The 24,008-nt window shown below is 38.2% G+C and overlaps 4 protein-coding genes and 1 long non-coding RNA gene across 7 annotated transcripts in view; 2 read left to right on the top strand and 3 right to left on the bottom strand.

Annotated features, from left to right (window-relative positions):
* The window catches only part of LOC143449337 (A disintegrin and metalloproteinase with thrombospondin motifs 9-like), a 37,969-nt gene extending 25,100 nt beyond the window's left edge, over positions 1-12,869 (top strand). Inside the window, exons 10-41 of the mRNA XM_076949493.1 lie at positions 1,351-1,489; positions 1,600-1,716; positions 1,821-1,966; positions 2,080-2,143; positions 2,308-2,445; positions 2,568-2,705; positions 2,886-3,102; positions 3,351-3,541; positions 3,768-3,911; positions 3,991-4,097; positions 4,175-4,250; positions 4,391-4,543; positions 4,781-4,945; positions 5,106-5,270; positions 5,343-5,565; positions 5,653-5,876; positions 5,994-6,164; positions 6,307-6,519; positions 6,729-6,866; positions 7,067-7,228; positions 7,473-7,649; positions 8,388-8,564; positions 8,816-8,986; positions 9,293-9,475; positions 9,703-9,888; positions 10,000-10,236; positions 10,463-10,557; positions 10,705-10,838; positions 11,356-11,447; positions 11,523-11,627; positions 11,720-11,811; positions 11,963-12,869. Coding sequence (XP_076805608.1) covers positions 1,351-1,489; positions 1,600-1,716; positions 1,821-1,966; positions 2,080-2,143; positions 2,308-2,445; positions 2,568-2,705; positions 2,886-3,102; positions 3,351-3,541; positions 3,768-3,911; positions 3,991-4,097; positions 4,175-4,250; positions 4,391-4,543; positions 4,781-4,945; positions 5,106-5,270; positions 5,343-5,565; positions 5,653-5,876; positions 5,994-6,164; positions 6,307-6,519; positions 6,729-6,866; positions 7,067-7,228; positions 7,473-7,649; positions 8,388-8,564; positions 8,816-8,986; positions 9,293-9,475; positions 9,703-9,888; positions 10,000-10,236; positions 10,463-10,557; positions 10,705-10,838; positions 11,356-11,447; positions 11,523-11,627; positions 11,720-11,811; position 11,963 — 4,741 coding nt within the window. The 3' untranslated portion in view covers positions 11,964-12,869. The remainder of the gene's footprint in view (positions 1-1,350; positions 1,490-1,599; positions 1,717-1,820; positions 1,967-2,079; positions 2,144-2,307; positions 2,446-2,567; positions 2,706-2,885; positions 3,103-3,350; positions 3,542-3,767; positions 3,912-3,990; positions 4,098-4,174; positions 4,251-4,390; positions 4,544-4,780; positions 4,946-5,105; positions 5,271-5,342; positions 5,566-5,652; positions 5,877-5,993; positions 6,165-6,306; positions 6,520-6,728; positions 6,867-7,066; positions 7,229-7,472; positions 7,650-8,387; positions 8,565-8,815; positions 8,987-9,292; positions 9,476-9,702; positions 9,889-9,999; positions 10,237-10,462; positions 10,558-10,704; positions 10,839-11,355; positions 11,448-11,522; positions 11,628-11,719; positions 11,812-11,962) is intronic.
* On the bottom strand, positions 8,613-11,899 carry LOC143449338 (uncharacterized). 3 transcript variants are annotated; one of them, XR_013114558.1, is made up of 3 exons: positions 10,905-11,899; positions 10,410-10,820; positions 8,613-10,209 (listed from the first exon to the last, which is right to left on the bottom strand). It is a non-coding gene; the product is annotated as an uncharacterized LOC143449338 (long non-coding RNA). The 3 variants fall into 3 exon arrangements; XR_013114559.1 differs by having other exon boundaries at positions 10,406-10,579; positions 10,905-11,479; XR_013114557.1 differs by having other exon boundaries at positions 10,410-10,579; positions 10,905-11,470.
* A 1,155-nt stretch (positions 12,870-14,024) lies between the features above and the next one.
* LOC143449589 (CD209 antigen-like protein D) lies at positions 14,025-15,338 on the top strand. The gene is made up of 4 exons (XM_076949854.1): positions 14,025-14,263; positions 14,417-14,456; positions 14,562-14,712; positions 14,861-15,338. The coding sequence occupies exons 1-4, from the start codon at positions 14,189-14,191 to the stop codon at positions 15,123-15,125; spliced, it is 531 nt and encodes a 176-aa protein (XP_076805969.1). The 5' UTR covers positions 14,025-14,188; the 3' UTR covers positions 15,126-15,338.
* Positions 15,339-16,524: 1,186 nt separating this feature from the next.
* On the bottom strand, positions 16,525-17,706 carry LOC143450711 (CD209 antigen-like protein B). The gene is made up of 4 exons (XM_076951367.1): positions 17,528-17,706; positions 17,397-17,433; positions 17,092-17,242; positions 16,525-16,965 (listed from the first exon to the last, which is right to left on the bottom strand). The coding sequence occupies exons 1-4, from the start codon at positions 17,609-17,611 to the stop codon at positions 16,701-16,703; spliced, it is 537 nt and encodes a 178-aa protein (XP_076807482.1). The 5' UTR covers positions 17,612-17,706; the 3' UTR covers positions 16,525-16,700.
* A 2,696-nt stretch (positions 17,707-20,402) lies between these two features.
* Positions 20,403-21,973, bottom strand: LOC143449588 (C-type lectin mannose-binding isoform-like). The gene is made up of 4 exons (XM_076949852.1): positions 21,785-21,973; positions 21,671-21,707; positions 21,439-21,586; positions 20,403-21,339 (listed from the first exon to the last, which is right to left on the bottom strand). Exons 1-4 carry the CDS (start codon positions 21,872-21,874, stop codon positions 21,075-21,077), a joined length of 540 nt encoding a protein of 179 aa, XP_076805967.1. The 5' UTR covers positions 21,875-21,973; the 3' UTR covers positions 20,403-21,074.
* Positions 21,974-24,008: the final 2,035 nt, after the last annotated feature.

Here is a 24,008-nt window from a genome sequence, read left to right as displayed (position 1 = left end):
GGCACAACTCGTTTTTCTTGTACTTGACAGCCTGTAAGGTTGTCAAAGATGAAAGACATTTTTACCACATGTAAGCCCCCAGTGGGTTAATTTATTTTCAAAGGGGCCGCTGTCTAAAGGTAAATAAGCAACTGATTAAACTACCTGATGCTGTTAGCGGTTTGCCGGTTGCTACGCTCCACTGCTACCGGGCATTGGAGTGTTGAGTTTTCTTTTTTCTTTTTTTTCATCATATAACGAGTTTAAGGAAATAGCAGGCAGTGACTACTGATGATATCTTTTTGAAAACCGCCTCCAAAATGATTTATGTACATTTTTATTTAAGATTTTTGCCGTGGACGGTACCTAAGCCGGACATTCTGGAAAGCAAATAAACTCCCTTTGTCCGTCTGTTCCGCTTGTCACACATAATTCGTATCAATCACATGCTTGATGACATCATAATAACATCAATGGCTCACCTTCTGCTGCAAACAGTCGTGGTTCTGAGATTTACAAAATCGACCTTTTTGGAAACAGAAATTTGCAGCAGTTCTGCTTTGAATAAGTGTAGTATGTGCTTTGCTATTTTTGCAACCTTGAATCAACGAAAAAATGTGCTCGCAAGTCCAAGGCCACGTGCTTTTAAGTCAGTTTTTTTTCTTCCTAACTAAGAAACATAGCAATGAATTTTGAAAAAAAATCTCAAAGTTTCTTTAAACTCGCACACAATTTCTCAATTTCCACAAAGCTCTTGTAATTGTCTCTGAAGAAACCTTCGCTGCCCAAGTGAGGTTGTGATTGACGTTGTAAGGTTGATTGCTTTCAATCAACCTGTATGATGACCCAAGTCTACACTTTATGGACTATCTGAACTTCTCGAAGATTTTATGTTGGCTTATTTAAACAATCAACTTCTAGAAGGCTATTAAGTCGATCTTATTACGTCAGAGGTTGTGCATTTTCTTCGGCACCAAGTTTTCCTTCATCAAAAGGTTCAAAGTATTTGTCTTTGAATTCTGTCAGTCAGTAGGGTGGCCCCAAGTAGTTGCGTCAGCAATATCCTGTTAGTTTCTTTTACCCAAACGTAAGGGGTTAAATAGGGGACATTCCGCGGCTTTGGTAAAAGCGTTTTTAACATTTCTTGCGTGTTTCGGCAACACCACTGATTTGTGCCTGAATTTACAAAATTCATTTTTGCTTCCAAGCAACAAAGCCTAATCAGATGATGTATTAGCACAGGCTGAATTATGCGGACTTATACCCAAGTAAGCAGAGTTGAGCCATAAAACAATGAAAAATGAAATTCAAGTCTTTTCATTTCTGAAATTAGCTACGAATATTAAGTTAACGTTCATTTTTATATGATAGTAATGGGAATGGCCAGTGCCTGCTCGACGCTCCGCCACAACGAGTGTTCCAACTTCCAACCGAGGAAGCTGGCGAGGTGTTTGATGCAAATGATCAGTGCGGATTTGTATATGGGAAAGGAGTCCAGCAATGTAACATTGTAAGATCAACATTCTAAGTTGTTATCTAACTCTTAATCTCTTTCGAGCTAATGATAATATTAAAAAAATCTAAAATAAGTATTTTCTTTGAAACTATTTTTCTCTTTAGTTCCAAGAGACGTGCGCCCAGCTTTGGTGTGGAAGCCAGAACATCACCCACGGCTGTCGGACCCCGCGACTCCCACTCGCCGATGGGACCCGGTGTGGGGATCGAAGAAAGAGAATGGTATGACGTTGTAATGACGTACGGTTTACCTAACAATTGAAATAAAAGTTTGAAAGTTTTCCGTCCTAAATTCGATTTTAATGACGTGGGAATCGATTTTGCAGTGGTGTCAGCGGGGCCAGTGCGTTCCAGAAGACAGACACAGGGTCCCAGTAGATGGGAGTTGGGGCGAGTGGAGTCGATTCGGGGATTGCTCAAGAACATGTGGGGGCGGAATCAAGACAGCGATCAGAGAATGCAACAACCCAAAGTGAGTGAAATTGTTGAAATTAAGTCGATTTTAATTTGCTTGAAGTAAAACGAACATCTCCTTACTTCGTATGGCCACGAATACACCAGTTAAGCGCACTGTGCATTTTTTAGGCCTCAATATGGTGGGAGGTACTGCACTGGAAAGAGGAAAAAGTTTCGCCCTTGCAACTACCAGGTATCATATTTATCACTCTCAGACTTTTAATAAAATTAACAAACTAATCGTTATTGATACCACACCAATGTTATAGTTAGGCATCAAACTCCTCGAAACTACTGCTCAAAGTTGATTTGCAAAGTTGCAAACCGGATTTAATTTAGAACGAGTTTTATTGTTAGGAGTGTCTGGAAATCCGAGATTTTCGCGCCCAACAGTGTGCGGCCTTCAACAACTGGTCACGTCATAATCGTCATCGAATCAGAGGGATTCCTACGAACGCGCAATGGATTCCTAAGTACGACGGAATTTTGCTGCAGGTGCGTCTGGATACCTCCCTTTATTCCCACCTTACCACCCTCTCTTCCTGGATCCTGGCAACCCCCTGATCTCTCACTGTTTAAGTTTTTGGAATTTCGTGTTATAGATGATTTCTATGTAGGATCGCTGTAAATTGATTTGTCAAGTGAAGCGTGATGACCAATATGCGGCCCCTTGGTACGTCCTGAAACCTAAAGTGATCAATGGCACTCCTTGCGGACCGGATACGTCCGATATTTGTGTCGAAGGGTTATGCAAGGTATTACCTTCGATTTTTAAACGTCATGCCTCTAGATACTTCATAGCAAAGTACAAACCGCCGCTACTAATTAACCATTTAATTAACAACATTGACATCAAGTAGCAAGTTTGCTGAAATTTTTTACTGTATATTGTAATATATTGGTTGTAATATATATGTTACACTTTTTCGTCTAAGATGGCGGGCTGTGATCACGTGCTAAACTCCCGCACAACGGTAGATAGCTGTGGAGTTTGCAATGGTGACAACACCGCCTGTCGCACGGTACAGGGCAGCTACAACGCTGGCTACATCATCGGGTACAACCAAGTGATTGTGATACCAGCAGGCGCTAATAATATCGTCATCACTCAAACGTCGTACACTGGAGACCCCGAAGACAACAATTATCTGGGTGGGTGCAAAATGCGTTTTCCTTTCTGGTTATTTTCTTGCTAGCATCTCACTGCGTGCAAGCATGTTACAAAATAAATAAAATTCCCTCGTCAATTACTTGACGTTCGCAGCTAAACATAATCCGACATTGTCAAAATGATTTTATGTCTGAAACGAAAAGGAAATTCAAAACGACTTAATATAGTAGCTTATATTGTTTTCCTAAAAAGCGTTCTGTTACCTGATGGCATCATATTTGGTATCTAGCTCTGCGGGACACGCGCGGGAACTACATCCTGAACGGGAACAGGAGCGTGATGAAAAGCAGACATCGGATGCATCGGAGGAGCGCGGGCAACAGGATAAACTACTTATACTCGTGCGATTACAGCGGCACCGATAACACGATTGAGAGGATAAATTGTTCCAAAGCGACAGAGATTGATATAGTGGTTGAGGTGTGTGACAGAATGATACCGTACGACAGATTTGTGCGTTGTGATAGCTTTACATTGTTTTGTTTTTATCACACATTACTAAGTAATGGCTCTGATAGAAAGACTGGTAAACTGACTGTAATAGAAAACATCAGACTGTTTTTTCCATTGCAATTATACTTTCTGCTCTGCCTAATGTGGTTTACGGTGTTAATATTTCCCACTTGACCTCTTCTTTCTTACAAAGGTTTTGTCTGCTGGTGACCTCATGCCTCCCAACATCAATTACAGGTACAATGTCCCGATTAAGGATCGGGTGACTTACAGATGGGACCCCAACGGACCGTGGAGCCCCTGCAGCAGTGTTTGCAACGGAAAGACAAAAGGAAAGGTGAGAAATTTACCTTAATTTTACCGGAAACGTTATTTAGCGTGAGAATGCGGCGTATAATTACGTTGTTGATTTTTAGGTTCTGTGCATCCGTTCAGACCAACAGGTTGTCCCTGATAGGAAGTGTCAACATTTACCGAAACCGACCACTATTATTCGATTTTGCAACACCGAATGCCAGCTTACGTAAGCGGTTTTCTTGTCAAAGATTAGACCAATAGACATATTAAGAACTTTTAAGCAAAAGCTCTCTTTTACGCTAGGTGGCATCAGAAACCGTCGGAATGCTCCGTGAGATGCGGAACCGGAAATATCAACCTGGATTTCGAGTGCAGAAAGGTAAATATCTTGTTTTGAAAACAAGAACAATTGCGCTTATTCTGCCGGTATTGACAAAAAACTTTCCTTACTACTACGAAGTATGAACACTGAACGATAATCGTTTCACAACATTTCACAAGTGATCTTGTTTTCTCCAGGTCACCAACACTTTCAATGAAGACGGATCACCAGACGACCATGTTGTGGAAGTGGTCAGCGACGATCTTTGTCCTCAACCAAACCCAAGTGGGGTCGGCGTGTGCCAGGGAGAGTGCTTGCCCACAAGCTGGGAATACGGGGAATGGAGCGAGGTTTGTGATGTCATAACACTTTGAAATGATGTAATAAAATTGCTTGCTATTGCTGAGAGTAAGGTGTTTTCTTGCAGCAGTTGTTGTGCATGCTGCTTCTTTTTTCTTTATTTGGCGTTTAATATTGATATAACGATTATTTATTTAAATGTGATGAAATTAATATTCCCATCTTATATATATAACCACTCTCTCCCAAATGTTCGCGATTTAATATAAGTTGCTTGTACTCCTTAGTGCTCTCAAACGTGTGGCGGTGGAAGCCAAACTCGTACCAGTGTCTGCCGCGATACCAGAGGTACAGAACTAGAGCCGAGTCATTGTGAAAGTAGCGAGCGCGTCGTCTCGAGAACATGTTCCAACTCTCCATGTGCGCAGTGGGTCGCCTCTGCTTTTTCACCGGTGCGTAGTTTTGTGTTTTAAATCTGCCCTTGGTCTGCTTTTTACCACGAACCTTGCCCTTTCTCTAGGCCAGGCTACACTACGGTCACACCAATTAATTACCTGTGCCTGTGGTTGTTTAGTCTCCTTGAAATAACGTTATCATTTTTACGTCATACAGTGCATGGTGACGTGTGGTACAGGGATACGCCATCGTCGTGTGTGGTGCAGCAGTAGTGGTCGCGTGCGACATGAAAGAGATTGTAATATCCGTAGTAAACCGGCCTCCACTGTATCATGTAAACTCAACGACTGTCCAAGGTGGACGTACGATGATTGGGGCCCTGTAAGTTTTTTCCGATTACTTTATTATATCATATTGATGTTCAACCCTTACGTCATAAACGTTTCTTTTTAGTGTTCGTCCTCGTGCGGAGAGGGCACATCCGTGCGCCAGTATCGGTGTGTGGATTACCGGGATCGACCTGTAGATGATGAGGAGTGTGACAAAGCTCTTCTTGAAGCAGACACGCGTCCTTGCGCAACGGGAAGATCTTGTGGCATCTGGGAGTCCTTCGGAGATCTGTCGATAGTGTGGAGGGGCCTAGCCGAGAGCGGAATGATGCAATCCACGAGAAAACGTAACTCCCTTAACCCAGGCTCAATTGCGTTTCATGGATAACGTCATCAATGTTGTGGTAGCTAATGGTTGTATTTAAAACTTGTAGTTGTAACTACCACTACGGAAAAAACAACGACCACTGCTCCAACTACTACTACTGCCACTACGACCACCACTACAACCACCACACCGACGACAACTACGACTACGACAACTTTTGTGGCTAGAACCGAGTATGTTCCACCTGTCCATAGCGACCCTCGGTCAGGAATATTTGGTATTAGCAGACGCCGTGAGGTGGCGCAGTGGAGGACCGGAGCATGGACTCAGGTGAAAATCTTCTTTTATTACAAAGTCATTTTACATTATTTCAGTGACTACAGCTGGTTAAAACTTAACTTATTAACTAGTTAAGTTGTAATTAATCGATTAATTGTCCTTATTTAGTGCTCTGCAACTTGTGGTAAGGGAATACGGCGACGTTATGTCAGCTGTAGAGACCACGTGGGAGACCGGGAAATCACCGAAGAGCTATGTGGAACTCCGAAGCCCCTGGCCCGCGAGGAGTGTCAGATCCAGCCCTGCTACGGACTATGGCGCACTAGTTCCTGGTCCCATGTAAGTTGGCAGAAACGGAAATTATATGACAGTTTTGTTGAAACAAGCACAATTTGGTGAAATCAGCAAATCAAAATTTTGAGTATTCTTATTATTTTTTGTGTATTCTTATTTTAAAAAAAAGATGCATTTTACTTTACAGTGCAGCGCCACGTGTGGCCAAGGCTCCCGTTACCGACGTGTCCTGTGCGCTTATAACCGTCGTTACTATGACGACGCTTCCCACTGCTCTCATGAACCTAAACCGGCGGATACGGAATCGTGCGAGGCCAGTGTTCCTTGCAGCACCACTATAACGATACCTACTACTACCACGTCTACTACTTCTGCTCCTAATACGGTGGACCCTGTCGTGGTAAATAAACCAATTGCATTCTGGCTAAATGTAGCTAAATCGATTTCGGCAAGGAAAGATTAAATGGTTAAATATTTGTTTATGGGCCACTCAATAAACTTGTGTTTATTCCAACGCTGGTCAGGTTGACCTTTTTTTACAAAAACCTTTCAGATGATATTTCCTTCATAACCTTTTTATTTGAATCAGTTTTCAATTTTTTCTTTCAGAACCAACCCATCGAGGATGACGTCGTTCAACCTCGTTCCGGTATTTCAATGTCGTTCGGAGGTGATGACGTCACAATCCTCAATCGTGCTGAGTTGGAAGGACTTGATGGCCAGTGGAGGAGCGGTCCGTGGTCGCAGGTAAACGTTTATTTCAATTATATTCGTTAATTAACAGACCATTAATTATTTGGCAAGATATTAGTAGATTCATAGTTTTTCGGTATTTTGATTTTACGTGATTTATTAGTTAATTAATAATTGGTTAATTTAATTAGATATGAGTTAGATAATTTAGTTAGTTAATTTATTAGTTGATTGGTTATTTGTACGTTTTGCAGTGTTCAAGTACTTGTGGCGGTGGGACTCAGAGAAGAACGGTTGTGTGTCAGCCCCCAAGAAGGGGAATGTCTGAAAATTGCAACCCCAGGAACGAACCAGAAAGGATCAGGCCTTGCAATCCTGGTTTGTGCCCCCGTTGGAAATACGGAGCGTGGAGTCAGGTGTGTGCTTACAAATGATACGCGGTGATGGGTTAAGTTAGGGAACCATTAATTTTATAAGTAATTTTATAAAACTCCTTAAAATAAAATTGAGTGATTATTAATAATATTAATGTTTCTTCATGTTAATTTTACTTTTCGGTTAATATGATCGCTCAGATTTATATTTTCGTTTTTATACTAATACTAATACTGAAAGATCATTAAAAGATTAGTCTTAAGAATACCCTATTTTCCTTTCCAGTGTTCACGGTCATGTGACGGCGGTCGACGATCGCGTCGCGTTAATTGCGTCATGTCCGACGGAAGGGCAACGCACGATCATCGTTGTGACGTCATGTCACGTCCCCTGGGGGTCGACGCTTGCAACATGAAGCCCTGCCCCGGGGAATATAGGTGGCGCAAGAGTGCGTGGAGCGCGGTACGAGGAGTTTACTAATTTCGTAAATTACTAACTTGCTAATTACTGGTTGTCTTTGCCAATTTAAGGTGGCTTGCTTCAAGAACATTCCCTCATTTAAAACTTAAAATCATACATTTTATTTTGCTTTGGATAAGCGAAATCATTTGTTATTTAAGGCTTGCTTTATTATTATAAATCCTTTACATCAAAAAAATGTCTTTCTAAATTTTGGTCAGAAACAAAATTAGAATTGCCAACCGGTTTGCTCCGTTTTATTTGTTTTAGCTGCCTATTTCAACTTCTCCCTTATTTTGGAAATGTCTTGTATAATGTAAATTAATTGATTGACTTCACCTTTTTTATAAAATTTACATGTACGTTTCGCTTATCCGTAACAATTGATTTTGCCAAAATGTAAACATTTGTGATGTTATCTCCGAGTATAGGGTAAAGCTTACTTTGTGATACCGTTAACTCTGATCACCGAGTTGTTATCTATGGTGCTATAATTGTTATTGGAAAGCTTTAAACTCTAACTTGGCTGGAAATAATAGCTACCTAATTAACCTTTTACTAACAGTCACTACAGTTTGACTGTTAAAAACGCATGGTTCCTACTCAATGACCATTATTTAAACTTTCCCGGTATAAATATAAAGTACCGGTAATTTTTTATTAAATTCCATCATGTAGGTAGTGTCTTGAATGTAGTTTAAAAATTAAATACGTCATAATTTATCAATTATTACGTCACAGTGCTCAGCGTCGTGTGGCAGAGGATTAAAGAATCGTCAGGTCACGTGTGTAGATGGGCAGAAGCAAGTCGTGGCTGATGAAAACTGCGCCAGCGTGCGGCGAAGAAAACCGAGAAGCGTGAAACGTTGCGTAAAGCAAAGAAGATGTCCCCGCTGGAGGGTTGGCAAGTGGAAATCGGTAAATACAACTTTTTTGTCGATTTTAAACGTTTGAGTTGTATGGTAGTATACTGAGACTGAACGTTTTATTAGTTTTTAATTCTATTAGAAATCTTGCTCACACAAAGGTGCTTTATCCCTAAAAAACACCAAAATATAAAATGCAAACACAGTATTAGTCAAGCAATATTTTGGAATTCTAACAAGTAATATTAATACAATAAGCAATAATCTTCAGATACAAGTGTTAATTTCCAATCTTGTTTTCAGTGTTCGGCCACTTGCGGCAGTGGAGAGCAGCACCGTCGAATAAGTTGTCGTTACAAGAAAAAGAGCATTGTTGATCAGCTTTGTGACACAAACAAAAGACCAAATGATGTCAGATCCTGTAACGTCACTCAATGCACCAGTTATCAGTGGGAGATTGGACCATGGTCAACGGTAAGTGATTTTCATTTGGCACAACTTTTATTTTTGAGAAAATTTATAAACCACAGAAACGGAAAGCTATGCAGCTGGGATAATTCTATTTTAAGAGTGTTTGTCTTGTTTTTCGGTGTTTTAATAAAATTGATTAATATTACCGTGATAAAAGGTAATTTTTAGCATATTCAACAACTCACGTAAATAGGTAATTTCAAATGTGGCGAATCCTTGCCTGGCCATGCTCGTTTTAGCTATAAAATTACTTTTAAGACATTTATACGCGATATTACTTTTAATATATAATCTCCTGATGGTTTTTAGTGTTCCAAATCATGTGGGGAAGGCGTAATGACGCGACGATTGACGTGTCGAAGTGCAAATGGTGACGTAATCGCCGACACGACAACCTGTGAACAACTGGTATCAGATGAACCGCCGTCAGTGCAACAAACTTGCAACAACGGACCATGCGCAGCTGCTTGGAATGTCGGTGCTTGGTCGGAGGTACATTTATGCTGTGACTTTCAATTCTCTTTTCCTCGATGCGTTATCCACGGTTGTCTTATTACAACTACTGGCGTTCGTGAAACTTAACTATAGGTTATAGCAACAAATAACAATCATAATATCGTCTACGAAAGCAAACCGCAGATAAAGTCTGTTTTTTCGAAACACGTTTTGTAATCTGTTTAATCTTTCGCCACTCATCCGTTCTTGTTTTTTGCTTCCAGTGTTCTCTGACATGTGGACCCGGAATTCAGCGTCGACCGGTCACGTGCTCTTACGTAGACCCGAAAACATACGTAGAAGTCAACGTCACCACATGTGACGTAACCACAAAACCCTATGGAGTCCGAGATTGTGACCTTGGTAACTGCAACGCCCCAGTCTATTGGAGAGTTGGGTCTTGGAGTGAGGTAACTTACAGTCATTTTACGATGTTAGGTTACTATAGGTCGCTGCTGTTAGACATGGTACAAATATATCAAGTCCTGCAGCCCCGGTCAACAAACATATTTTCTATTCAGTGCTCAGCCACGTGCGGTGTTGGCGTGTCGGAGCGACGTGTTGTGTGCACCGATCACGCAACTCAATCGACGCTAGGCGACGCTGTCTGTCAAGCGATTCCCTCCTTTCGTCCTGATCGGCGGAGGAACTGTCGAAGCGAGCCTTGCGTGCCTAAGTCATGTCGCAGCCTTCAGACACAGCATCGTGTGACGACAGACGGCGAGTACTTCCTGAAAATGAAGGGCAAGATGATAAAGGTTCGCAATTTAACCGTAACTGCTCTTCTTGTTGTCAAATGGGCGTCGAATTTTGGCCAATACGTTTGTAATTAGAAGGGTTCTTTGAAATTTTTCCGCGTACAATATGAGACTGGGCGTTTCAGGAACGCTTTAGCCATATATTAATTATATAGATCAAATGACGTACTTACTGGTCATCCAGCTATGAATTTAGCGGTTTCTTGAACTGCAATCCTTTTTTCAGATTTATTGCAAGGACATGCATACGTCACGGCCGTCCGAATACGTCACACTCGTCAGAGGCAGCGATGAAAATTTTTCCGAGATTTACGGATACCGGTGAGTGACATCATCGCTCCGTCTATTGAACAGTTGAAATAAAGATGTTGAATTTTTACCATTATCATAAGCATAGCATACTCGAACGCAAACATTCTTGTGCTTTAACTTTCTAGTTTTATTGCAAGTTCTTTTGTGACGTCGTAGGTTGATAAATCCAGACACTTGTCCAATGAACGGAACACGTGACGAGAACTGCGCATGTCACAGAGACTACCCGGCTGAAGGTCGGACTTCTTTCGAGAAAGTTCGATTTGAGATCGCTACCATGAGAATCATAGGTGAGATATGGCTACAATAGCATACGAGCGTAGCAATGTTATACCAAACTTCGCACGATAACATACCTCGCGATTATCGTCCGCCTTCGCACTGTATTGTCCATATGAAATTTCTAGTAGTTCTAGTTCACTGCTAAATAGGCCTACCGCCCATATACTCACTCCTGCTTGTACCTTACATGTTTACCATTCGGCGTTAGTTTCAGACTAATGGTAATTTTCTTGTTCTCGAGTCGCGGCACGCCGCATTTGCGTTTTGCTGACAGCTGCCTAAACTAGTTGCAACATTGTGACCTAATTAAGCACGACAGCTGGGCTTCAAACTCGCTCTCGTGAAGATTGAATACTCATTGTCGAAACATTTATGCAGTTGGCATAACAATCCGTTGTTGTATTGTTGGTGCTTTGAGTAACGACTGTGCTAATATTTATACCATACGTTTAAACCAATTCGTTGCAAGGGTCCAAGGCATTCGGAGAATGTATTTTTTAATGCTGTCCTATTTTTTGTTTCTAGCTTCGGATTTTTCATTTGCAACAACTAAGCACGGCAAACCTGTTCCGTTTGGTGTCGCTGGAGATTGCTACAGCAGAAATAACTGCCCACAGGTGAGATAGAAGAGTCGGTTGTTATTTACTGATTTCTTGCATTAGAATGTAATTTTAAAACTGGACCCTCTTCAGGGCACGTTTCAAATCAACCTTAAAGGCACCGGGCTAGTAGTCAGCGCAAGCACTAGATGGCGCTCGTACGGAAACAATGCAGTTCGAAAGACCCATCGAAGTCACGTGAGTAACTTAGCTGCGCAAATTTTGGCGGTTGTTATGACTCAACACACGATATTATATGACGCAATAATACGTCTATTATCACATAACAGAGCGGAGATATCGTAGTGGGAACGTGCGGAGGTTATTGCAGCAGATGTCAAGCCGATCCTATTACCGGATTGAGATTGGACCTTGAGCCTTGGTAAGTTAATTTTTAAGGTTCAAAACTCGAACGCGTTGGAAAATCATTTTGGTAACGGTAATCACATTTTTTACATATGCGTCTCTAATAATTTCTAATGATTGTGTTAAAATTTTACGTTTGTTTATTTTATTTTATCATTTTTTAACAGAAAAATCACCGATTTAAAGCCTAAAAATGGAAGTGACTACCTCACGCCTTTTAGCCAATCAGCATTACTGACATTTTAGACGGTTTTTTCATTTATAGTTTCACATTTTCCTACTATTTTTATTTTATTCCTTATTTAAATTTTGTAGCCCGTTTCGCGGTTCCATTATTACGTCATTATTTCTGCATGATTACGTACATGCTTGTTGATGCCCTCACTTGTTGAGTTTATAGCAGAAGTTTGATTAATTGCCATTTTTAAGCTAAATTATTAGTCCAAATTTTCATATGCATAATTTCTAATTGGTGCTGTGTTTCTTTATTGCTTGTACGTAAGCGTGGCCTCAAAATTTAAATTATCAATTTAGTTGATATATTGCAGTTCCTTTTTTATCAAACTTGTCAGAATTATTTGCCAAATTATGAAAATAAGCATTAAACTTTGTAAAAAGTTGTGATTTTCCCTGCGCCTTATATGATCAATTTCAAGTTCAACTCGCTTTTTTCCACGAATCGGTGGATTCTCAATTGTCCTAAACGTAATTAGGCAAATCCAATACAATCGCAGCAACGCATAAAGCTCTTAACTTTTCTGGACGATCTGTCAAAATGTATTTTTTTTGGTAATTAAGATTTCTGTTGTGCATCCCGTTTTTCTCTTCTTATCAAAGTGACGTCATTGTGATTGTGACGTAGTCAGCATACGCTATCGCTGCTTTGTGTTTCTTTATTGCATACCCCAAACAGATTTCTATATAAGGGGCTGGCCCCTTTCTATTTTTATTTCTTCTTTCCCAAGTTTTTTTTTATCTTGCATTACTGTCTCACTATTTAATTTATTCGCGCTTTTTAGACGTCGCATGATCACATTTTCAGCTATTTGTAATAAAAACAAGCCTGCCATGATGCTTGCTGGGTCATTGATACTGGCTCATATTTTGCTGTCGCTATATAGTGTAAGTTTAGCACATCTCGCTTTTTGCTATTTCGTACTCAATGACACGGTATTCAAGAACGATTATATCAATTAATTTAGTTAAATTGATAACTTTAAAGCTTAAGTGATGTCCTACACTGCATGCAGCCAACTAGCTGCAGCAAGCGCATTTTGAGCAATCAAAAGGTCGGCCAACACCGATCAGGAAATGAATTTGAAGTAGAATGGCTAATAGTTTCACTCGTTGACGGGAATTTACCTCGATTATTTATAGCATCCTTGCTTGCTGTAAGTTGCGAGTCTGCAAATTGAAGGCAAATAAAGTTGCACAAACTTTCTCTTGCAGTCTGGTCAAAAGTCTACAAACTGTTTCATTCTAATCAAGACAGCAGCCCTGCTTTTCCCCCTCAACGCATTATTGCATTATTATAATGTCACTGAATTTTCGCCGCTAAATGCGGAATCTTAGTTGTTATTACTAAAGAGCTGGATGTATGGAGATTAATTTTTTACATCAGTGTTGTTCCATGATGTAAAAACCCGGATAGGAAACCTAGGCTTTACACATCAGACCCTTGGTGGTCTGCAACAGAATAATTTTTTATAAAAATAAAAAGAATCCAGTCAAGAGGAATAACTTGTTATAGCTATGTCAGTTAATCACTTTATCAATTCAAAATAATTTACAAATGCTAAACCCTATACTCTCCCAGCTTGGCCAAAGTCATAGCTAGTTAATAGATCGGTAAATTAGGCGATATTTTATATAGCAGATTCTCATTTACCTTGAGAGTTGTAGATCGTATAACTTTCTTTCATTTAACTGGAGGAAGCTTAGAAAATTATCATAAACATGCAAGCAGAAACCTTGAAACGTTAAGATCTATAACAAAGCATATATTTGTAATAGTACATTGATGATATCTACCCAGTGGGTAGTTCCCACTGTACGGCGGCACCTTACTCAATACAATTTAACATCAGCAAAATCCCCAAATAATGTAGTTGGAAATTTTTTCAACCGATTCCCACTCTTTTGGTGTGATAGCAGGAAATACTTGACTTCTATTGGAGCTTGATATCGAGTTCTTGCAACAGTAACGTTCAAAGTTTATTTTATTTACATTTTTACAACTTGCTGCCAAATAGGATTTAATTTTGCATCGATAAAATTGTCAAAGAACCCAAGTAAAAGTCCTGCTGGCATCGAAACAAGAAGTACTTGCGACCGGTTAATGCGTTGATAAAACCTACAAGAACTTCAAACCTTCTCAGCTTCATCAGTGAAGAATGTCGTTGATTCTTTCATTGGCGATTGTCAGTCTTTTAAGTTCAGCTAAAGCAAATTCAACAGGATGTACTGAGGTAAGCAATATTTGCTTTATAAAAGGCGTACTTACTTTTACTATTTGTTGCTTATTATTGCAACGTATTTTTTAACATAAGCTCTATCACATAAAAAAAGTTGTTGTAACAGTTACAATATTTATTGCAAATTTTTATGTAAACATTTGTCAGGAGGTCAGGCTGTCCATACGAAAGGAAGTTTATCGGGAACGTGAGTTTTATTTGTTTTGAGATGTAGATAAAATATAGTAAAGTATATATACTATGAGCGTACGTGTTGAACTTGGTTCTAATAAATGCGTTCTGCGGTTTGTAGTTTTACCAGAAAGCGGATGGTTCGTATTGAATGGATCAGATTATGCTTATAAACTGACTAACGAGAAAACAAGCTGGAAGCGAGGAAGGGAATTGTGCCGGCAAATGAATGCTGATTTGTCGGTGACAATTAAAGATGACACCGTGCGCTGGTAAGTTTCCAAGGTTGAGAAACACTTTTTAAGGCTGTGCCCACAGGGTAACTCTTTTTTGCAACTTCTTAAAATGATATGTAAATATTAGTTCAGTCAAGGATTTCTTGATGTGTTTTCAAGGAAAGCTTGCTCCTTTTTCTTTCAGGCTGGTTGCCCCTCACGTCTATAGAGGTCCAGAATGGATAGGACTTTGGGTTGGACTGACCGATAAACATGATGAAGGTCGCTGGAAATGGGTTGACGGGGAATTGGCAAGAGTAAACGACATCGTTTGGTCTTTTTATGAACCCAATGGAGGGAAGGGTGAAAATTGCGGCGAACTCTGGGGCGAACCAAGATACTTTACAATAAACGACGCCAGCTGCAATGGTGTCGCTAGATTTTCACTTTGCGAGTTAAAATTTCAGTAAATTAAACTAATAGTAATTTGAAATGTATTTATCGAACTTTTGTTTGATCAGTTTCTGTTTTCCCTTGGTGACTATACTTGTAAAAAAGTGTGCTATGGTTTTATGATATATTGTCATATGTTGTACAAACGCCAAACAAAAAGAAGTTATACAACCTACTGCATTCCTTATAACTGGCCCATAAATATAATTGTATCCTAATTTGTCACTGCACGAAATTATTTTCATAGTGTGCGGTTTTATAGTCTTATTAGTATAAATTATAGTCTAAAATCTAAATTATAGTCTTAGTTGCTAATTTCTTCCCATAACGCCCAATTGGACATAGACTAAACTCCTACGACCTACACTTCTGACTTCAGTTGACTACCGCGCAAGGAAAGCAACAGCAGCAGCATGTTGTCAAGCGACTTCATTAATCTATGACATAACAAGAATCTTCATCTACGTCACAATGAAGGCCAAAAACTGAGACTTTTTGCAATTTTCTTTTGTCGATAACTATAGCTAACCACGAAACATTATTTAAAAATACCTTACCAGAATGTTCGGTTAATTCTTTTCTTTCAAAAAAGATCAGCTTGTTTTTAGACTTGCCCCTCATTTTAAGGTTAAGTGTACTATAATAATGTCCGGATAATAACTAAGTTTTACAAGACAAATTTTTGGTTTTGGTTCTACAGGAAATGCTTCCTATAGAAATATGCAAGAAAATCAATAAAGTGGTTGTTTAATTTAGTTACTCAACTCATTCATGTAATTAATTTAAAAACATCTTATCACTCGGTTAATTCTATTTTATTTTGATCAAATTAGAAATTAGTTGGAAAAAATTTCTTAACAAGCAGGTTCGCAATTGACTCAAATTTATAGATTAAAAACTTAATTTCAAACAAGAATTATTATTTGCCTGAAGGTATCTTTACCGTGAAGTATGTTTAAAGGCGGCAACCTATTTTAGTCACTCTCTTAGCAATGTTGTGTGTTTCTTGCCAATCTTATAATGCTTTGGATACTTTGAAGCCGTTGAAGGTTTGTTGCGAGCAAGTCATGAAAGCAAATGCTTTTTGCACTTTGATTTTGGAAACGTTGCGTTTGATTTGTAAGCAGTTAAGTTGTCATTACGAGAGACACAAATGTTGTTGATCAGCAATGCTTTCGGCAAAGAGAATGCTTCTCAAATATAGCATGTAATTTTTGAATTCGATTTGTCCAATAGGTATTCTGTAAGTGAACCAATAGCTTTATAAACTTTACATCCTTTTGAAATGCTTTATACATCCTTTTGCTTTTTGAGTAACACGACATTTAACGCAAACATTATAAGTTTCGTAGAGAATCTGGTTAACAGTAGGCCTACATGCATAAGAATTACCTGCTTAAACACTTATAGTTACTGTTCATTGAAAGAATTTTTTATTTCCAGGATAAGTCCAAAACGGTTTAAATAAAACACAGGAATATAATTGTTAGAATTGTTTAATCTTGTTTAGTTGATAGTGGTATATAGCAGAACCAAACAAGTAGCACAAAACAGAGAGAAAAGCTCCTTTATACTTGTTGCAATCGCTTCGATTACCAGACAATCTTTCTTTCACACAAGGCGTAACGGCGAAATCGACACTGAGCATCGTTAATAGTAAATCTTCTGTCCTCTCCCCACATCTCTCCGCAGTTTTCTCTGCTGTCACCGTTCGGTTCTTGAGGAGACCAAAGGATTTCGTTTTCGATTGCCAAGCTTCCGTCCGTCCACCTCCATTCCGAGTCTACTTTCCGGTCATTGAGTCCGACCCAAAGTCCGATCCAGACTGGTCCCTTGTACAAGGACTGTCCGATTTTCCTGAAGCACAAAGATGCTTTAACACGAATACACTGTTTATGTGCTGCAGAGTTAGAGTTATAATTCTAGCTGAATTATATTTTCGTCTCGTGTTTTAGAAAAAAAAAGATAATGTTTTCTGCTCACCATCTTAAAGTGTTATCCCGGACTCCAAACACAGCAAGATCCCCTCCCATATTTTTGCACTCCCGTCTGCCGATTCCCCAAGATATTTGTGTACGGGTGAGCTTGTAAGCGTAGTCGGGTCCAGCAATAAACCAACCATCGTCAAGTAGCTCTGTTTAAGCGTAAACAATGCTTTGAGATATATTGGTTTAAAATTTTATTCTTAATTGTACTACTTCTTGTGTTTACTTCTTTTTTTGAGTTAAAACTACACAACTTATAGATACTTCTGAAAACACCTCAACAATGGTAAAGAAATACGTCACCTTGTCTAATTTCTCTTTCACTCAGTTGACCTGAACCCTAGAAAATTATCACAAACTTTATGATAACTATGAATATTAAAACCTTATAAAGCACTTTAATTTAGAATAACACGTCTATGGTACCCACTCACTTCAGTATTAACAGGCATTGTCCAACATGAGGTTATCATCAGAGATAGCATAAAAATCAACGACGGTTTGAGTTCTCCCACCATGCTTCTTTTCAAGTGATAACCTTTATACGAAACACTGATCACCGTAGAAAAGCAATGATGAGTGCGACGCAGTTTGCTCACAGCCGCCTTTTATACTATGCTCAGGACAGAGTATTTTATTTGAAAATGTAATGAGGAACATATAATAGCCCTCGGGTTATAGGCCTACTCATTCATGATACTACAAATATTCGAGATATATTATCAAACGCACAAAGATGCCATTGAGAGTTTCACAACCCCGCATATGAAACTTGACAGCAAGTTCTTGGCCTCCGACAAACTTACGATTTGTTTACACTTATTTGTTTTGCGCAAGACTTGCGTTTGAGTAAATTTGGAGGAAAGCGCTTTTCTTGTGTGGCACAATATGTCTCAAAATCGGGTTCTTAATAGTTATATATACAGCGATTGTTAACATTGCTATATGTTGGTTTCAAAACTGAATGTTCAATAAGCCCTATACGTATAGCACTGAGTGGTACGTATAAAAGCCTATCTTTTTAAATAAAAACCAAAGAAAAGACAACAACAAAATTTAAATCAGATAACAAAGGCCTGAGAAAGCCAAATTATAACTTTGTAGAAAAGTTTGTTTTTTACAACCAACTTGTCCTACTGCCCTTGCGACAAATTTATGCCTCCGAGGAGATATTTTTTGAGCTTTAGGTCAAACAATTGTAATAGGTTAATAAAGAGCCTTGCTTAGAGAGTCCCTGGCAACCTATGAGTCACATTCTCTAACGTGAAGATAAATTTGTTTTCATTTTTTTTCAAATCCACGCAGATATTTACCACAAAATTACAAAAGAACTTTAAAGTAAAATGTTGCTTTTAAGCATCATTTTCTGTTATAATTGTTTACTTGTTGAGACTGGCGTATTGATTTCCTTAGCCTATTGATCTGCTTTAAACAAAAAGTTTTTGTCAATTACCAATGAAAAACGGCGGCCTTCCTTTAAGTTTCATATGCGTGTTGGTGAAACTCGGTTTATGTTAGTAATTGGACTTAAATATCTGGAAAGTTTGTGGTAATAATTCTCAGAAATCCGTTAAATCGTTTTAAGTTTACAGTCATGAAAATGTTTGAAAAAAAAAAATGAAAAGAGGCCAAAATATACGGATTTGAAAAGCATTGAAAGACAAAATCCCACAAAACATTGATGATTTTACAAACAATATTCAATATTTATTAATACACGGCATTCTCCTCGGAAATATTAACATATCAAAACGATGCTTTCAATCCATCTGTGCAAATAAAACACACGAACCATTTAGAGAGTTATTCTTCTTTCACAGAGCCAATGTCGTTGTGCAGAGCAGGGGTTATCATCACAGTTCTCCACAGTTCTCCACAGTTCTCTAATTGACGTCCGTTTGGTTCTCCCCTTGCCTATTTTACTGCGTCACAGTTAGCTCAGGTACCGTCGAGCCAAACTCAAACCGTTTCCACCGATAAATCGTGAGTCCGAGCTAGACACCATCCCAATACAAATTGCCGATAATGGCAATACCTACTTTCCTGCGAAATCATTGAATATTGAACTAAAGCAATCAATAAAATATTGAAACTAGCAAAATATTCAGCTTCATACAATTATCACGTTAAGTTTTTTCAGGTCAGCGAAAAGACATGTTTTCCTCACTTATACTTTCAAAGTGTCGTTTTTGACTCCTACAAGTGCTAGGTGTCCGCCCATTTCATCACAATTCTGCTGGGTCCTTAACCAGTAGTCTGGCTTCCGCTGGTGACTTTGTAAGCGTAAGAGTCTGTCAGAAATCAACCATCTTGAATGTGTGCTGAAATTAAAATATGATTGCATAAAAAGTCAAACTTCAAACGAGTGAGGACGATGACGCCATGAGAACTTTATAAGTTTAATTCACGCATAGAGCGAAAAAAACTGGATATTGCAGATATGCTTTAAATCTTAACCGATTTTTATGGAACCAAACTTACTTTGTCTAGGTCTAGGCTTCCTCTTGGTCGGCACCTGAACCCAGCTCAAATTTACCAGCGATTAGTATAAAAGCAAATTATGAAGTGAAACCATATCTTAAACGAAAATCTTGAAAAATGGATCAAGAAAATGTCCTACAAATTGATTTTACCTCCTGACCGTTCTCAAGTTGCGATCCACGCGAACTTTTCACTCCCATCAAACAAATGACTGCGCAGAAAAATTCCATCAAATTTCTCATATTTTTTATAAAGTTTGGGGATTTCTTTCAGCGCAGTTCTGAACGCAAGAAAATTTACGTCAATTAATGGCTTTTAACCCATTTTATATAAAAAACCTACACTCTCGTGGAAGAAAATTGTGAAACAGCCGCAAGTAATTCCGAAACGCTGCACGTAATCAGGTGAGCCCCGTTATTTATCAATTTTGATTCAAGTTATGAAACGTTTCTAACAAACAACGAAACTGTTCCACGAGTAATCGTACCTCCACATACCCACGCAATTTTTTCATAGGAGTTGTTGATGCTCAATGTATAATAAGTTAAACTCACGCTCGTTTTTTTAGCTGCAGGGCAATCTTTTTTATTGCTTTAAGCAAACCACGCAGCATTTAAGCAGGGATCATCTATACCAAAAAGGTTTAGCGATGCGGCTTATTAAGGCAAACCATTCAATAACATGATTTAAAATGTTCATATCAAGGCCGTTGCACATTGCAACTTTAAACCGCCCACCTATATCAAGTCTATACGGAATAAGTGATTGAAATGAAACACAAATCACTTTAAGCGAAATCTACTTTATGAGAAGCAGCTGACGTAAATCTCCTGATGCTCACTTGTCTTTGAACATATACGATTTTAAAATAGTAACAAAACAAACAGTATTTCAGTATAACAGTTACTATGATTTATCGGTGACAAAGGACATGCACAAATTCTTCCAACTGCTTTTCACTTACTCAGTTGATAAATTAATAATTACACGATTTTATTGCTTAAGTTATTTTTATGATTTATATAAACGCTGCTTCGGTTGCGACTATCGTTTTCACAACAAATTGCTTTCACAACAAATTGCAAATTTAAATCAAAAAAAATACTATCAAATTTATTAAATCAAGAAAAAGAATACCAGTATGTCTCAGGTTCTTGAGAAAAAAATTTAAAATTTAAAATAAGCTTTTTTACTAAGTGGAATAAAATCAATGTTTTAACTTTATGTTATAAAAATCTACTCAGAGCAAACACGCCAAGCTTGTATTTTTGCTTACAAACGACGACCAAACTTTCTAAACTTTGCATGAGATACAAAGCAATAACGAGCAATTAAGGCGTTTTACTAGAAGCAAGCTTGCATTATGTTATACAAGAATTTGCGAAAAATATTCATTCATGAATATTGAGTATTGTCAGTGACTTTTTTTTAAAGAACGTTAGTGATTTAAAGCAATACATTTGCAGGAGAGTTTGTTGAGAACAAATTTACAAAGGAAATTTATGGAACAATTTTTCTTTCACATAATCCTTCACGGTGCTCAGAGCAAACATTATCGTTTATAAAATAACTTCTGAATTCTCCCCACAGTTCTCCACAATTCTCTAAACGATGTCCGTTCGGTTCTTCTTTCCCCCATCGAACGACGTCACAGTTGGCTCTGGTACCGTCGAGCCATACCCAAATCGTTTCCGCCGATAAATCGTTGAGTCCGAGCCAGACACCATCCCAATACCGATCACCGATAATAGCTCTTGCGAGTTTGCTGTATACAGAAAGATTAAATGAATGAATTTCCGGAACTTAAACGTTTTTATTGTAAAACTGTTTCGTTTAAATCGACTATTTTTCTTTCCTCTCTTACAGTTTTAAAATGTTGTTTCTTATGCCTTTATGCGCAAGATGTGCTCCCATATTTTTACAAATCTCCCGGGTTTGCGACCAATTCTGGCTTTCATTAGTGACTTTGTAAGCATAAGAGTCGATCAAAAACCAACCATCTTGAACGAGTTCTAAAACAAAATAATGATGTAATTTAAATGTCAAACCAAAGTAATGACGTAGTAATGACAACGTTTAATAGGATAAATCCTTACCGTGCCTTAGAGCTTCCTTAAGGTTTTCGCCTGAACCCTGTGATACATATCAGAGGTTGTTATCTAGCCAAGACATATAAAGCCTTCAAGTTACAAACAGTCTACTTTACTTACCTCTTGATCGTTTTGAAGTGGTGACCCCCACAAGCTCTTCACAAGCGACAAGTAAATGACCAAAAAACAAAGAAACATCACTCTGTCCATTGTCTTTAAAATGTCGAAATTTTGAAATAAGTTGCAACGATGTTGTTAACTCCAGAAAGTCTTTGTGCAAAAGTCGCTTTTTCTGCGCTTTTTGTAGAAAGCTACGTGCTCCTGAAGAAGGTATAAAAGTTTGATGACAATAATAATGGTATGTGAAAGAGCCGCAAGCGATGTTGTGAAAAGTAAAAAACGCTGCACGCAGCCGGATGAAAAGTTTCGTATGAATAATTATAACCATGCAGTAAATATTTGTGAAACTATAAAGTAAAAGACAAAACCGTTCAATGTCTATACCCAAGTTTGTTTGTGGTATCATCCTACGCATGAATTCTTGCCTTTGCTTTGCTTTGCTTTGCTTTTTAGCCTCAAGACAATTTAATAATAAGGCGCGAAGCAGAGCACAGAAAACTTCAGTACTTAACTTTTTGAAAACATAGTGAGAAAATATGACACCCTTTGCATTTTTTTTCATAAAAACCGGTATCATAAACCGAATTCGCAATTCGTTAGATTTTGCTGTGTGAGCAGTCTATGTATTTTGGCTGTACACGTGTTTGCTGATTGCTGTACCTTGTAGTAAGTTTATAAACTTTGTAAAATTGAGTAACGTAATTTCATTTTATTCAACGTTTTCCACGCTGCTTTGCAACATATTGGTGTGTGTCAGTATACAACCATAAGCACGGATAATGTCAGATATATCTTACAAGCGTTTAAAGAACAAGAATCATTTAAAGGAATCACGCAAATTTTACAAATACGATAATCACTATCTATGAAGTTAACTTGTTATAACAACATTACATTTGTCAATTGAATAATTTGAATAATCACGTCATAATTACAACGCGATTTTTCTTTCACACAACCCATGAAGAAATTTAGTCACAACAACCCTCGTCATTCATCATAAATTTCTCACCCCACGTCGCTTTTTCTGCGCTTTTTGTAGAAAGCTACGTGCTCCTGAAGAAGGTATAAAAGTTTGATGACAATATTAACGGTATGTGAAAGAGCCGCAAGCGATGTTGTGAAAAGTAAAAAATGCTGCACGCAGCCGGATGAAAACTTTCTTATGAATAATTATAATCATGCAGTAATTATTTGTGAAACTATAAAGTAAAAGACAAAACCGTTCAATGCTTATACCCAAGTTTGTTTGTGGTATCATCCTACGCATGAATTCTTGCCTTTGCTTTGCTTTGCGTTTTAGCCTCAGGACAATTTAATAATAAGGCGCGAAGCAGGGCACAGAAAACTTCAGTACTTAACTTTCGGAAAACATAGTGAGAAAATATGACACCCCTTTGCATTTTTTTATAAAAACCGGTTTCATAACCGCGTTCTAATTCGTTAATTTTTGCTGTGTGAGCAGTCCATGCATTTTGACTGTACACGTGTTTGCTGATTGCTGTACCTTGCAGTAAATTAATTATAAACTTTGTAAAATTGAGTAACATAATTTCATTTTATTCAACGTTTTCCACGCTGCTTTGCAACATATTGGCGTGTGTCAGTATACAAAAACCATAAGCACGGATAATGTCAGATATATTTTACAATCGTTTAAAGAACAAGAATCATTTAAAGGAATCACGCAAATTTTACAAATACGATATTCACTATCTGTGAAGTTAACATGTTATAACAACATTACATTTGTCAATTGAATAATCACGTCATAATTATAACGCGATTTTTCTTTCACACAACCCATGATGAAGGTCACAACACCCCTCGTCATTTATCATAAATTTCTTGTTCTCGCCCCACGTCGCTTTTTCTGTGCTTTTTGTAGAAAGCTACGTGCTCCTGCAAAAGGTATAAAAGTCTAATGACAATATTAACGGTATGTGAAAGAGCCGCAATCGATGTTGTGAAAAGTAAAAAATGCTGCACGCAGCCGGATGAAAAGTTTCGTATAAATAATTATAATCATGCAGTAATTATTTGTGAAACTATAAAGTAAAAGACAAAACCGTTCAATGTCTATACCCAAGTTTGTTTGTGGTATCATCCTACGCATGAATTCTTGCCTTTGCTTTGCGTTTTAGCCAAAAAACAATTTAATAATAAGGCGTGAAGCAGAAAACTACAGTGCTTAACTTTCTGAAGACATAGTGAGAAAATATGA

The sequence above is a fragment of the Clavelina lepadiformis genome, chromosome 3 (genome assembly GCF_947623445.1).
Source record: "Clavelina lepadiformis chromosome 3, kaClaLepa1.1, whole genome shotgun sequence".
NCBI lineage: Eukaryota > Metazoa > Chordata > Ascidiacea > Aplousobranchia > Clavelinidae > Clavelina > Clavelina lepadiformis.
The sequence above is the reverse complement of the archived record's forward strand: the minus strand, read 5'-3'. Positions and strand labels throughout refer to the sequence as shown.

Coding starts and splice junctions, on each gene's coding strand:
- LOC143449589 (XM_076949854.1), top strand. CDS start 14,189: ATGTCGTTGATTCTTTCATTGGCGATTGTCAGTCTTTTAAGTTCAGCT. Junction 14,264..14,416: donor ATTCAACAGGATGTACTGAG/GTAAGCAATATT, acceptor AACATTTGTCAG/GAGGTCAGGCTGTCCATACG. Junction 14,713..14,860: donor AAAGATGACACCGTGCGCTG/GTAAGTTTCCAA, acceptor TTTTTCTTTCAG/GCTGGTTGCCCCTCACGTCT.
- LOC143450711 (XM_076951367.1), bottom strand. CDS start 17,611: ATGGTGGGAGAACTCAAACCGTCGTTGATTTTTATGCTATCTCTGATG. Junction 17,243..17,396: donor TGAAAGAGAAATTAGACAAG/GTGACGTATTTC, acceptor ACGCTTAAACAG/AGCTACTTGACGATGGTTGG. Junction 16,966..17,091: donor CGGGATAACACTTTAAGATG/GTGAGCAGAAAA, acceptor TTTGTGCTTCAG/GAAAATCGGACAGTCCTTGT.
- LOC143449588 (XM_076949852.1), bottom strand. CDS start 21,874: ATGGACAGAGTGATGTTTCTTTGTTTTTTGGTCATTTACTTGTCGCTT. Junction 21,587..21,670: donor TAAGGAAGCTCTAAGGCACG/GTAAGGATTTAT, acceptor ATTTTGTTTTAG/AACTCGTTCAAGATGGTTGG. Junction 21,340..21,438: donor AGAAACAACATTTTAAAACT/GTAAGAGAGGAA, acceptor TTCTGTATACAG/CAAACTCGCAAGAGCTATTA.